The following is a 15084-nucleotide window of genomic DNA, read 5'->3' as shown; positions in this document are numbered from 1 at the left end:
ATAAAAAAGAAGTTATAAAACAGTTTGAAAAATAATCTAAATTATGTCAATATGCTCTTTCTAGTTATGCAGTCTTGTATCTTCTATGTCCTTTTATATAAACATATTTGGATTTTATCTCCATGAAAGACTACCATCACATTTCACTGTAAGTTTCACAATGATTTGATTAGGCTTCTTGAGTTTCAAACATCAAAACAGTTAAATGATCCATCCCAGTTGTTTGAGCTGCCAGTCACGTATGCCCTTGTCAATAAGAATGGTGAAAAGGGATTTAATAGCTTTTTAATCTCGCGTGGCACGTGGAGGAATTCTGGGCCGTCCTTTTTCAGAGGGACATCTTCAGCCACGGTCAGAACAGGATGTTTCAGAAGACCCTCATGTTCCTCCTTAATGTCACTGTTATGGATGACACACAGGAATGGGATGTGACAATAGGTTAAAAAAAAGTGCACAGACAATACAGATGGGACAAACTTTTCTGACTGGGCTAGTCTCTTCAAGATCAAGACTAGTGTCTTGAACAGGAACATGCATACATTCAGAAATACATTATACATCATTTGCTTGGGCACCAAGTTTATCCTGGCATACTAAGGCCCAGAGTTTCTCTTGTTCAGGTCATCTGGTAATGACAAGTAAAGGACCCGTGTCATGAGACATGGGTTCATCAAATGTGTAATGTTATGATATTGCTGACACAGGACCTGCGTTAATGTGATAGTGCTTATTTGTGTGTTTTTTTCTGTTAAAATGGTTCATATTCATTAATTTGAATAACCACAAACCATTAAGATAAAGTCCGATTCTAAAGATGTGGATGATTGATTGAGCGAATGATTGGCAGGAGCTTCAGGCCATGACAATGCTCCGGGTGTGTCTGCCTGATAAGCTCAAAAGACGCCATCTTGGATAACCTTCAAGTTCTTGGTCTGTTGTACATGAATTGCAACAGTAGGAGAAATTCAGAAATCCTGCTGTTCTGAGGCAATGTTAACCTGTTAAACACATGGACTTTCACACATTCACATCGGGCTTCTTCTTAATGCATGCAGGGTACAAATTGCAGTGAATACTTTGCTTTCATCAATGGAGGGTCTTGACCCAGGCTCTATACATGTTCTCTAGACCATGACAGCAGCAGTGGTGCTGGGTTGGAGTGCCATCTTGCTCCTCCACTCCACACAAAGAGTGGCCATGGCAGTGAGGCAGGCAGGACTCAGCCTTGCATTAGCAGAGGTTAGGGCCATACTTCAGATGGAAAGGTCCTGTTTTTGTTCCCCTCCTCTACTCCCCATTCTGTGGACTGGAGAGCTTTGTGGCGCTCTGTCAGGGCTGGTTGGGTAATTAAAAAGGCAAGGCCAGAGTTGTGATCATTAGGGGCTTGTCCAACGCTTGCACTGGGCAGTGGACTCAAAATAAGCCCCTCCACACATAAGGTCTCTCCCTGTGAAGCACCCAAACACTCATCCTGTGTTGAACGCTATCCAACATTCCAAAAGCCCTAATATAGACACACACACACACACACACACACACACACACACACACACACACACACACACACACACACACACACACACAGACACACACACAGTATTTGTCCCTGTGTTTCATTTTCTCCGTCTGTCTCTCCTGCCTCTGCCCTGAATGTCCCTCCCGACACACATTGCCCATCTGGTGCTGACGCCTCACACGCTCTACTTGTTACTTTTTTATCTTTTATTCGCACTAACCCTTTATTTGTCTCTCTCTCTCCCCTCTGTATTCGATGTAGCTTTTTACTCCCTCTACCTCTCCCCATCCTCTTTTATATCCTTGGCCTTTCAGTCGCTCCACTCTTGACTGCTGGCGTGGTGGCGTGGCTTCCTCTGTGGCCCGGCTCTTGAATTCTACTCTTTTCTCTCTGTGATCTTTTCAGGAGTCTCTTTTCCATTTGGACCCTCATCCCCCTTCACTTATCCACTGTCAGCTCCCTCTGTGTCCACTTGAGTTAGAGAGTCTCCAGTGTGACAATCAACACCAAACACCACAACGTGCTCCATTTCATACTTACGCTGTTTCTCTAACCCTGTTGTTTATCAGTTTTATTGTCTCGTTTTTTTTGTTGCTTTTATTATTTATCATGTCATCATCATATTTCTTTATTGTCCTCTTCCTATTTTATTCAGCCCCTTTTCACAGGTACCAGATGTGAGGGCTTGGAGGCTAAAGATGTCCAGAAATAGCATTAGACTCATCCCTTTTTTCTTTCCCCCATTTTAGACTCAGAAACCAGACATATTCATTTGATTTGCTAAGCAGACCCAGGCCTAACATGAATAACACTTCCACGTCCTACTCTTTCCTTCGTCCCCTTTAGAATGGAAGCCCTTTTACCCGTGGAGTCTCTCACTGGAACAGTTAAGGTAAAGTGCCTGGCTTAAGGGCATTTCAATGCATGACCTAACATTACACTCTCCACTTCCACACACTCCTGCCTGGGACAACACTCCCTAGGCAGGGATTCAGTGCTTCTCGGACCCAGGCGCTGCAGACAAACATAATGACATGTAGAATAGGGTTTAGAGGCGACGTACAGTACGCTGCGGTTAGAGCTTTTAATCTGGGCAGGCAGGACAAACACTGAATACACTGTATGTTGACGGTGTGTCCTTTTCAATCTGAGCTTGACCGAGTTTTAATCAGTACTAGTGAGGGGTTTCATCTTGGTGCTATTCATGATAGATCTGCGCAGTGCTGCGTAGCAAATGAAATGTTGAGTGTGAGGAGAGTATGTTTTGAAGCATCTGATGGAGAGAGCAGTGTTGGTCTTGGTTGACTCTGTCCCCATGTCCAGAGTTCAGGCCTCTCCCTCGGGGCAATACCTGATACCTGGCAGATTTGATCCAGGTGGTTGTATATAGGAGTGTGTGTATGTGAGTCCGGAAGGTGTGTGCTTTGAAAGGTGCGTTCCTCTTGATGTCTCCAGTCAATAGTGCTTCGTGCCCTCAGGGCTGTGTGCTAATAGGCCAGTCAAACAGAGGGCACCTGTCTTTCACCTCCGATCTACCACAGGCTCACAGAGACCGTCTGTTTGGCCACTTCTTTTCTGTTTGGCCACTTCCATTGTTTTAAGGCCTTCTATGGTTTGATGGACAGATGAGATCCTTGAAGTTACTGATGGTATTCATTATAAATGTTTGAGGAAGAGGGACTGTTTTCAAGGGTATAATTGAAAGAAGTAGTACTCATATTAAAATCTGTAGATTAGTGATCACTAAAGCTTTTCTCAGGTTTATTCTGACAAAAGAAATATATTAATGATGACATCAGAGACCGTTCAGAATTGGTAGGAACATGTCATTCCAGGACAATGAGCTCATTTTAAATAGTTTGAAAGAGAAACCTTTTTGTAACAGACCGACAGGGCTCACGTTTATGACCGCTGCTCCATCCAAATCAATAAATGAAGGTGACGAGTTCAATCAAACAGTCTGGATGAAGTGCTTTTCACCAAGCCTCAAAGCCTGTCCTTACAGAAAACATCCGGCAGACGAGACCCTCAGCGCAACCTTGTAGCCCCGCAATTCACAGTTTAAAACAACAGCAGCCTGTGTTTCATTTAGGCAGACCAATGTTGTCCTGTGTACCATGCTTATTTGCGAGTCTGAGTTGGTTCGCCCAATGTTTCAGGCCCAGAGATAAGTGGAGAAGTTTCCAGTTGACTGGCGCGGGACAACTCTGACCCGTCATTCCACTGATTGCCACACACTCCTCTCTGCACTGCCTTTTTGGCAGCAGCTACTCCAGGGGCCTCTATCTGTCTCTTAGTTTGTCCCAGTAATGGCTATGGCACACACACACACACACACACACACACACACACACACACACACACACACACACACATGGATGCATGTGTACACACACCGCTCTGTCCCTCTCTGTGTTAAATGTAGTTACCCCAAGCCCCCAGCGCTCTCCCCATCCTGCTGGCTTTGTCCCCCCTCAGCTGTTCCGGCCGGGTGCCTGTATTGTGCTGCCGGGCTCATTACTAGAAGCACTGTGGCCCAAAACCTTAATACTAATAGGCCCACTGTCGCCCAGAGCCAGGCCTGGGCTGGGAATTGTGTGTGTGTGTGTGTGTGTGTGTGTGTGTGTGTGTGTGTGTGTGTGTGTGTGTGTGTGTGTGTGTGTGTGTGTGTGTGTGTGTGTGTGTGTGTGTGTGTGTGTGTGTGTGTGTGTGTGTGTGTGTGTGAAAAAGAGAGAGAGAGATGAAGTATTTGTGTTGTAGTTGTTTGTGGCAGTATTATGTTGTTTTCGACTCTTTGGCTGCAGGATTGTTAATGTTTAACAGTTGCTGTCATTATTTCCCTGGCAGTTCGTCAGCTGGCTGGGTTTGTGGAGGCTTTGGAATTTGAATTTGATGCTTTGGGGGGATTGCCTCATTTTGCAGCCATTAAAAAACAGAGGGGACATATACTTTAAAGCTCCTCTGTGTTTCAGTGTGTGGATGTGATGTGTGTTTCTGCGTGCCTGCACAGGGAACTGAAAACAATGTGTTCCATTCGTTTGATGGGATTGGGACATCCCACTTCAATAACAACGGAGAAGGGAGTATTGTCTTAAGTACACAGGGCAGAGAGTAGAGTGAACATGAGGGTCGCAACTTGGATAGGAAAGAGAGGTGTGAAGAGAAGAGAGAGAGAGAGAGAAAGTGAGAGGATGAGGGAGGGAGAGAGAGAAAGTGAGAGGATAAGGGAGGGAGAGGGAGGAAGTGAGAGGATGAGGGAGGGAGAGGGAGGAAGTGAGAGGATGAGGGAGGGAGAGGGCGGAAGTGAGAGGATGAGGGAGGGAGAGGGAGGAAGACAGAGCATACAGTAAATAAAGAGATGTCATGAATCATCTTCCTCAGTTGCTGAGTACTGCCCTGATTACATTGTATTGCTTGCCAGTTATCATTGATATTGTTTGCTTTAAACCATTTTTCAAACGGGAGCTTAGCCTTAATTTGATTTGATTTTGTTGCAGTGGTTCGTTTAGTGGTAAATTAAGGCCATGATGTGTTCCGTTTTTGAGGGACCAATAAAGGTTTATAGCCTACATTCAGAAGAAAAACAACACATGAATAAAAAAAATGGATGTAGTTAAAAAGAGTATTTCATTAAAAAGAGTTTGAAAACACAACAAAATGTCGTCTCTTAATTCTATTGATATTATGTATGAGTCTTTATCTTGAAGTAGAATACCACAATGCACTAATTTTAGGTTAAGGATTGTCTGAATATGCAACTATATGCAAAGGATATGTGGCAGTAGGCCTATTAGATTTGTCAGCTCACAATCAAGGGTTATTACCTTAGCGCAGAAACTCACTGATGAAGTTGAATATAAACTCTTAAGACTAGGGGAAAATAAAGACAGCAACGAATTCCTCCCCAGTTCACAAGCACTGCCGTACCTAAATTACACCTTCAAATAAAACAAATAAAATGTGAGACAGAACAGGATTGAGTCCCTTTTGAAGACAAAAGGAATTGCCTTGGCTTGGCTGCTTTCCCAGAGACAATAGCCTACACATACAGTAGGTCTTCTTTCCAACATCATGGAGTGTGATCTGGTATCGAATCAGACTTATGCACGGCGGCGAGGCAGGCCATCCATCAAGTCCCGCGGCTTGTGCTGCGATGGTGGGTCCAGGTGGGCCGTGGCACCGCCGAACCGTGGCCTCGTTACCGCGGTATAATTATGAGGCCGCAAAGAGGGGAGAAATAATTGCAAATAAAACTACATGAAGCAGAAAATAAAAAAAGAAATTAAACAGATGCGCGTTTGATCAGGATCATTGATTTTGTCCTCTTACGTTTCTGGTAAATTGCTGAGTTGCAGAAAATATGCAACATTTGAGTTTTGCAGTGGAACCATATAGACCCCAATAATAATAATAATAATAATAACAACAACAGCAACTAATAGGAATAGTTATGTATTCTGTTATAACGATTTAATTCACTACGTATTTATTGTGCACAATGGGAATCCTACATTTTAGATCCACGGGAGGAAACTAAGCCTATTGTCTTTGTGAATAATTGACATCACTAATAGGACACAGTAAAGTGGTGTGAGGCAGTGAGATCTGGTGAGATATTGTGTTGATAAATTGAAATTAGCAGAACATCTATTTTGACTGTAGGCTAAAGAGTTGCACTGCGACTAAAATCCCTAGTAGCACTTTATAATCACTCCACGTAATAAACCATTTATAATGGATTAGTAAAAGGTTTATTCATCATCTATTAATCATTACTCCGGTCATAAGGCATAGGTCCTTATAAACCATTTACTAATCATTAGTTAAGTATTTTTGCATGGCCGTGTCTAAAGTGTGTGCTATTTATACTTTATAAATGCTTGATAAATGCTTGGTAAATGTTTGAGTGACGAGTGTAATTTCTGACAAAAAGAGGGAAATGCCATTGGTAGACAATCCAGCAGTATCTGACGCTCCTTAAGCTCGTAAAATAGCCTAGAACGGTAAATGGTAAAACAATAAGCACACAACACAGGATGTTTAAAGGTCCAATGCAATTTTGCTAGGACGGTCTGGGAGTGGTCTGAGTGGGGAGGGGAAAACTGAAAAAACTAGCTGTTATTGGCAGAGAGGTTTGGAACTGTCATTCTTGTTGGTCTTTTAACTAATCACCAGGCAGGCCAAAACGCCATCCCACCAAAACAGGCGGAAATTTCAGGCAGTCATTTCAAACAACATAATTTTCACAATTTCACAGTATTATTTTAACCTCATAGTGTGGAAATACAGTATATATAACACACGGGACAATCTAGTTTTTGTCTGCACTAGGCCTTTAAGGAAATATATGAAACATTTTATTCACAAAAACTATTGTAAAACAACTGTCTCAATGATGTGAGGAGGTGTTGTGATTATTTTGCTAATGTTGTCAACCTCATGAACACAATCTAATCATAAAACAGAGAGATGTAGCCTACACACAAAAGCTGGCCAGACCGGCCAGTTTATCTCTAGTTTTTCTTCTTTCATTACTACTGATATGTGATTGAGGTAGAAATGTTACATTTATGATGTGCATGTAGAAATGGGTATAACCTTTAAGTGATTCCAGTGCTTCAGTCTTTTAACCATAGACTCATTTTCACACATGGCATTGTTTGGCAACACTTTTACTGGGCCTTTAATACATGTGTTAACTCTTTAACCGTAATGGGATAGTTCAACGATATGATGTATTCAGATATTTATTTCCTTAACTCATAAGCATTCTGTGGATTGCGGAGTGACTGCAATCTGCAACTTGGTTTTGGTAGAAAAGTCCCTGCCAAGAAACGCTGATGATAGCATTTTCAGACGAAACGTTATTTTACTCAGCATAACGTGTGTCTAAAGTTACACATCACACTATTACAATAATGTGACTGTTTTGGAATCACATTTTCAATATTTTTAAACATCCTCTGAATTGTCTGCTTGTCTGCTGGAATGCCTACCAATCTTTTTTTAGAGAAATAACACTGGTCACTCAAAACATTTAGAAAGTATAAATGGCCCACACTTTAGACGACGCAAAAATACGTAACTAATGATTAGTAAATGGTTTATACGGACATTTATTATACATCTTATGAACGGTGTAATGATTAATAGATGATGTATGAACGATTTACTAATCGATTATAAATGCATCAGCATGAGGAGTTGGTATACAGGGTTACAATCTTACAAGATTGTAGCGAAGTTCTAAGCTACATTTTGTGATTGTTAGAACAATAGGAGCTTTGTGCAGCATGAAACAACACTGTGATGAAACAATGATCCTCTCATTGAGATATCCATTCCTTATTGTGATGGAAGTAGTGGGGACCTTTGTGTAGGCCTATGTTTGTTCGTGCACTACATACGACATGCCACAACACTCAAACTGTAAAGACTTTAATAGAAACGGGTTTCTTATTTTTTTGTCAGTTGATTCTAGGGATATTAATAGGACTTTATTCTAATGTAAATGTTCTCATGACTCATTAGATGTGCAAACATGTGGGGAAAAGAATGCAATGCACAATCACTTTGTCATGCTTTATTTAATTAAAATAATTATTTAGAAATTCCATATTTACATCTTCAATAACATTAATAACAGTATAAGAAAAGAAAAAAAAAACAGTTTAGTCACAGTTCTCATACTAAACATCAGCATGACAACAAAATCGAATTATCATAAAGAAAAAAAAAATAAAGAGTTGTTTTGTTTTTCAGATACTCAGTCATTAATCCCCACAATATTCACCCCCAAATCATCCTTCTGATAAAATTGCATTTCTTTCTCAAGAGCAGTTTGCCATTTACAATATATACATATTGCCAAACAAGAGTAACCCAGACAGTTCAATTCATGAAACAATTTTTTTTGACAAGGACATGAGGACATTTTGCTATGAGAATGATACCCCGTGTGACTGTATGCCTCATTCAGACAATTGGCACTGCACTACATTTAAGATCTGGAAGGTTTGGTTGGGTGGTGAGCTCAAAGAGGCTGAATTTTGAATTCAACACAGAGGATCCTGAAAAAACCGACACTGGAATGCGAAAGGGACGTGTGTATTATTGTATAAAACTATTGTAAACTTGATGCAAATACAGGAGCAGCTTCACAAAAAAAGCTGTTACTGTACTGTGCCACCAAAACATCCTATGATGTCATGAAGTCAAAGTCGCATGTCAGAGTGTTGCAAAATGTGCTACAAATAAAGTCTTTGGTGAAACAGCTTTGGAGCGACATACACACAACGCAGGATTCAGGGCCTTTGCCACTGACAAAGTCATACACATCAGTTGCCCAAATGTATTACAGTGTTTAGAATGTCATGTGTAAACGTGTCAAGTCACCCTGGATGAGGCTGTCATTAAAAACAAATAAATAATGAATTAGTTAGCCATGAGAAGGTATTGTCCATGAGTTCATGGTCAAGGATAGCTGGTCCAGTGTTGCCACTAAACGTCTTCAATGTCCCTCGGATGTCTTTACTCCCCTGTCCATCATTGGGAGACAGTCCAATTGTCCTCATAGCTTCCTATCCCTTGCTGCATTTGCCTGTTGGTCCCCATTATCAGTCCTCTTGATGAGGGTTGGTCCATGGGAGCTAGAGATGGTCGTAGGCTGCAGTGGATGGTGGAGCAGTGCGGGAGGCTGAGCTATAGTAATAGGGCGAACCTGCAGGGGGCGACAGAGATAAAGGAGTTTACCATTGTGGTTTGATTTTTAGCTTGGCTTTGATGGTGTTAGGAGGGACAATGCAACGCAGAGCAGGCTTTCTTAATCCCATCAACCACATGACAATAGCAGATGGTTGAGATGGAAATCTGCCTTGCTTGGATAGTTTGTCCCATGAATAAAGCTGCCTGTTTTGCACCTTCTCTCTGTTAAAGTATGGGTCTACTTGATGGAAGAAATATCACCGAATATTTTGCATTATGCATAGAATTAAGCATTCAGAACACACAAGCATTAATACTGTCTATGTTCCCCGGTGTCGTTAACAATTGGTGAAATCAGCTGGTTCAAGGTGACACACAGACTTGTGACCAGAAAGTCACAACAGAACACAAGTTCTCATAGGCTGGTAAGCTCAGAGAGAGTTACCGTACACACCAAGAGACGGCAGTGGTATAGCGCAGACCCCCTGGTAACTGGGTAACTAGTTTCCATGGGGACTAGGGGAGATCCTGATACATGTGACCTGACTGAAACCAAAAGTTTGACTGTACTTTATTTCCTGGTTGGCGTGAGGATTTGTATTTGAGGTTTTCCCATTGATACTCTAGGTTCAAACTCATTGTATTTTAGGTTCAAAGCTATTGAATAAGGTTCAAAGTATAAACTTAACCTGACAGGAATGGTTTGCATAAAAAAAAAATAAGCTGGGACTTTTATCTATAACAATTCAGTCACTTTTGTCACGTTCACTTCAATCATAACACATCAACTTTATAAACAGTATGGTCCTGTGTGGAATCTTTCATCTTTCCAGTACTGACACAACACAGACTACAGTACACGCTTCTAATACTTATGAAGGGTGTGTCCATTGAACACCACTGTGCCGGACTGACTGACTCACCGAGAATGCTGGAGTTGGTGAATCTCCAAGCTTCGCTGTAGGAGGTGTAGGGGGAGTGAGTGTAGGTCTGACCAGAATAGTCTGCACCTGCAAGGACATGGAACAAAACAGCACGTACATCAGATGTACACTAAGAGACATATAGTAACAAACATCATTCAGTAAGAAATTCCCAGATGTACGTGTATAGAAAGAAATACATCACAGACAATATCAGGCATAAAATGTCTTATAGAGACACAGCCTTCCTCAAAGTGTTTGTTTTTTTGCCTTCAGTTGAGGGTGTTTGTCCTCTTGCCAGCATCTGCTAAGACTTAGCTCATAATTCACCAATGGTTAGGGCATCTTGTAAACCATTAATCTATGGGCCAGGTGGATGGCTGGGGGTAAAATCCCTCGACTCATTGGTGCGTGTGGCTAGTCTCTGCTTCCTCTCTTTAGCATTTACCCCTCCCCTCTTCGTCCGTCCAAAATGCCCTCCTCTCCTCTCTATCCCTCACTTCCTGCTTCAGCCTTTCAGCCATTCTCTGTCTCCTCTATTTTTTCCTCTTCTTTTTTTTAACATTCCAATATCTAATTGGTAATTATGTTGGCTGGATTGAATACCCCTGCTCCCCCCCAGACCCCCCCCCTTTCTGTGAGTAATTGTGTATGAACGCTTCCTCACAGCAAGCCCACCAGAAAAATAATAAATCAGACCCTCTCATTTCGCGCTTCGAAGGGCAGACTTCAAATAAAAAGGCGCACGCACACACACGCACGCACACACACACACACACACACACACACACACACACACACACACACACACACACACACACACACACACACACACACACACACACACACACACACACCACAAAGACCCTCCTCCTCTGCTCTCTCTCTCTCTCACCCAGGCCCACTCTGCCACCCTGTGGCCCCCCACCCTCTCCCCCCCTCTGGTGGGGCCCCTGGTTCCCATGGTGATGTGTGGTCAGAGGGGCGGCGTGGGGGTGCGGGCAGCAAGGCGGAACTCCCAGCCTGTTCTCTTGTACCCCCTGGGCCCTGGCTGCACCGCCATGCAGTTCACCAGCCGAGCAGGCTACTCATTAACCAGCATGCCTTCCTGTTAATCTCCAATCCTCCCTCCCAGCATTTTGCTCTCCCTGTCTCACGCCCATCCTTGCTATTTTAGCGTTGGTTTTGCTCACTGCCTTGTCCTAATTTTTTTTTTTTTTTTTTTTTGTCTAAATCCTTCTCAGTGGTGCTTTGTCCTAATAGGGTATGCAGTTTCAGCGTTCCCCAAGGGAAAACCCAGATAGGATCAGGTTTGGCTAAAAATAAAACTATGAACTGCATTTATATAAGCTGAACTGAAAGTAGAGACATCATTCATCTCTTTCTCAGAAATCCCATTTTAGGATGCCATGGCCTGTCTTATAGCCTGTGTGTGTCAAGGGACGTGAGTCTTACCTGCTACCATGCCAGTGATGGCCGAGGATGAGTAGCCTGTCTGGCCACTGGAGGGGATGTGAGGAGGGTAGCCAGGGAGAGTGGAGCTCACCATATCCCGCCCTGAAACAGAGGAGGACAGACCACACACTGTCAGCATGAGGATGTACACATACTGTAGTAGTGCAGCAGCTGGATATACACATGAAAAACAAATCAATTCTGGCACTGTCAGTGGTGCTCACCACATCTACAGCAATTGACGTTCCAGTACAGTACTGCACATGGGGTTTGGTGTGTTGTGGCAGGTGACATGATAAGCGAGTGTAGTCTATACTGTCTGTATGGACCCCCTACAGGGCGTGGCAATGGGTGAGACGAATGCTTCATTACCTGCTATGAGAGACTGGCTGCTGAAATGGCCGTACACTGGTGCATGATGGGAGAATGAGTTGAACGCATGAGGGAAATGGTTGGAGCTGCTGCAGCTGCTACTGACAGTGACAGGGGCTTGCAATGACTGCAGCTCTAGGAAGGCAGAGTTGGCCATCGCATTTAGGGAGGGGCTTGTGCTGGTCACCTCCGGGGACATTTCCTGTTTCAGACAAAGCGTGAGGGGCTGTAGGGGGTCTGAGGTGGCATGGCCAGTGGGTGGATGAGTGAGAAAATGAAATAAAATGGAATTAACTAATATGAATGAATGGATTAACAAATACACAGCAGAAATAGCCAGGAAGCTGAAATTAATGCTTGAAACAAATGACGAGTGAATGGGTACTGCATTAGACATACAGCACATATTGTACGTCTGTTTTAAATTAAACTTGAAAGGGTGCTTTGGGCAGCTCGTGATAATAGGCCAAATTAATTGTACAACGCATCAGCAGGCACGGCAAGCTAACATGTGGCTGCACTGCAGAGATAAACATCAACTGCTATGATAGCTCGGTCGGAAACAAGATCTATTATCAGATTGATGACAACCGCAGTTGCTACAGTCCGGAGTATACACGCCTAAACAGACTGCTATTACATTCACAGATTATGAATGCATTATGATATTTAAAATAACTGCCTTTGTGAATTGGGTGTTGAGATATGCTAATGTTTCCATGTGCCAGCGTGTTCAGTTTTCCTTCTGCTTCATCTTTGACTGCTGATCTTTGTGCGGGGTGAGAGGGCACCATCCATCGTTAGAGTCTTACCTGTCACAACAGTGTAACCCTGGTGCGCTGCCAGATTCCGACCAATAGCAGCACTCGATGTTGAGAGGCTGGTCTTCCCGTCTTCTAGACTGCCATTGATGAGCGATAGAGGGTACACAGTCTGTGGAGAATAAAAGCGGATTAACCATTTGTACGTGAGCGTGTGTTGTGTGTGAAAAATAGAGGGGGGAATTCAAATAAATAAGGAAATCTTTAACTATGTACAGACTCAGTGAGCATAGCCTTGCTATCGAGAAAGGCTGCCGAAGGCAGACCTGGCTCTCAAGAGCAGACAGGCAATGTGCACACTGCCCACAAAATGAGGTGGAGCTGCACTTCCTAACCTTCTGTCAAATATATGACCATATTAGAAACACGTATTTCCCTCCGATTACACAATTTTTTGATAAACTCCCATATCTACTGGGTGAAATACCACAGTGTGCCATCACAGCAGAAAGAGTGCTTTGGCAATGTAAACATATGTTTCCCATGCCAGTGGCGTTAAGCAGACTCCACCTCTCAGTGCCAATGTGACATGTAGGTCACCGTACCTGCTCGGTCTTGCTGGCTGCTGCAGAGCTGAAGTCTGGTGGATAGTGGTGGCGGTCAAAGCCACAGTCCAGGTGCTGCGGGGGGAAGTGCTCCGGTCTCAGCTGCTTCCTAGGAACGCCTGCGCTGCCCTGAGAGTCCACACTGTGTCTACAGCTCTCCTGGTCACCTGAGAGAGAGAGAGAGGGAGAGAGAGAGAGAGAGAGAGAGAGAGAGAGAGAGAGGGAGAGGGAGAGAGAGAGAGAATCTTAATGAATTGCATAAAAAAATATTATAAAATGTGAGAGGGGTATAGAACATCAGGATTTGGGATTGCACAAGAATTTGTGGGTATTTACTGTCATCATGGCTCCTCTTGCCCTCTTGGCTGGGCTGTGGTATTCCCAGCAGGCCACTGATGGAGTAGGTGGAGCCCAGGGAGTCGGACTGGGGCGACTCTGGGGGAGTGACAGCTGAACTGGGGACTGACAGAAAGAAAGGGAAAACGGACTATTATTACTGCAATATTATCGTTGACCATTAGCGCTTAATCTTACGAACCATTAAGCATGGAGTTTCTTTAGGCTAAATACTACATGATCAGATCATAATGCTAGGCCTTAGTGAAGGCGTGTGTTGGTGCACTAGGGTGTCTGTCTGTGTGTGTCTGTCTGTGTGTGTGTGTGCGTGTGTGTGTGTGTGTGTGTAGAGACTCACTTAGTGTGTGTCCTGGGCTTAGGCCTTTTCCATCCAGAGGCAGGTTGAAAGGCAGCTGCACCTTGGTTCGGATTATTCTGGAATAAAGAGCAGAGATTATAAATAATATTAAATCAACGTTTTATTGTCACATACCAGATAGGTGCAGTGAAATATGTTTATTGGACAACAGTGTCAAATCTATTGCACCACATACTTACATCTGCGATTGTTCTGCTGATTCAATTTCTATACACTTGTTTAACACTACTTAAGAGATCACAGTTCTTATTTTAAAGGCCCACTTAGTGATATTTATTGGTTTACACATAGCATAATGTAGAGGCTAGTCAGTACCTGTTGATGGAGCTAACACTGGGCACGGTGTCACTGTCACACACCCCCTCTGCCAGGAGCCTGTCTCTGATCTCCCAGGCAAACATTGTGGGGTTCTGACGCTTGTAATCTGCTATTTTATCAACCACTTTAGGAGTGGCCACCTTGGGCTTGGAACCCCCAATCACTCCTGGCTTGATGCTGCCAGTCTCGTAGTAGCTGGAAAAGGAGAGAGAGGTTTGTTCAGTCAGAGAGTAATATAGTGAATGTGGATGGTCATCATTTGGATTGAACAAAAATAGGTGTTTACATGACCAATGATGTACTGTGTCGTGAACCCAGACACTTTTCACAATGGGAGACCGTGGTTCATGGTTTAGGTGTCTTGAGAACACAATAGAGGGCTGCTAACAGTATCACCCTGTTGTGTAAAGGTGTAAAGGTGCTATGAGGTGCTCACCGCCCCAGGATCTTGCTGACACAGCCGTGGCTGACACGGAGCTGCCGGGAGATGTCACAGGGACGCACGCCCTGGTGGGCCATGTCTACGATGCGCTGCCGGATCACCTCCGGAAGGGGACGGCCGTTCACAAACATTCCGCCTAGTTGGTTAAGACCCCCATGACCTAGGGGAGGAGGGGGGATGAAACACTTATAAATGTCATGGAACCTGAGCTCACTGCCACCCACGCTACCACCCACACACAGCACTACCTCACACAGAGGATACACGTACAGG

The 15084-nt window shown here is 43.6% G+C and overlaps 1 protein-coding gene across 2 annotated transcripts in view; it reads right to left on the bottom strand.

Moving 5' to 3' along the window:
• Nucleotides 1–9165: 9165 nt before the first annotated feature.
• The window catches only part of LOC135543921 (paired box protein Pax-8-like), a 10658-nt gene continuing 4739 nt past the window's right edge, over nt 9166–15084 (bottom strand). For both annotated transcript variants that reach the window (XM_064971239.1, XM_064971238.1), the window contains exons 2-11: nt 14806–14971; nt 14367–14564; nt 14031–14107; nt 13673–13798; nt 13337–13503; nt 12783–12903; nt 11971–12207; nt 11599–11700; nt 10144–10230; nt 9166–9236 (exon numbers count right to left, since the gene is read on the bottom strand). In XM_064971239.1, the coding sequence (XP_064827311.1) occupies nt 9166–9236; nt 10144–10230; nt 11599–11700; nt 11971–12207; nt 12783–12903; nt 13337–13503; nt 13673–13798; nt 14031–14107; nt 14367–14564; nt 14806–14971 (1352 nt within the window). The remainder of the gene's footprint in view (nt 9237–10143; nt 10231–11598; nt 11701–11970; nt 12208–12782; nt 12904–13336; nt 13504–13672; nt 13799–14030; nt 14108–14366; nt 14565–14805; nt 14972–15084) is intronic.

This window comes from Oncorhynchus masou, chromosome 8 (assembly GCF_036934945.1).
Source record: "Oncorhynchus masou masou isolate Uvic2021 chromosome 8, UVic_Omas_1.1, whole genome shotgun sequence".
NCBI lineage: Eukaryota > Metazoa > Chordata > Actinopteri > Salmoniformes > Salmonidae > Oncorhynchus > Oncorhynchus masou.
The sequence above is the reverse complement of the archived record's forward strand: the minus strand, read 5'-3'. Positions and strand labels throughout refer to the sequence as shown.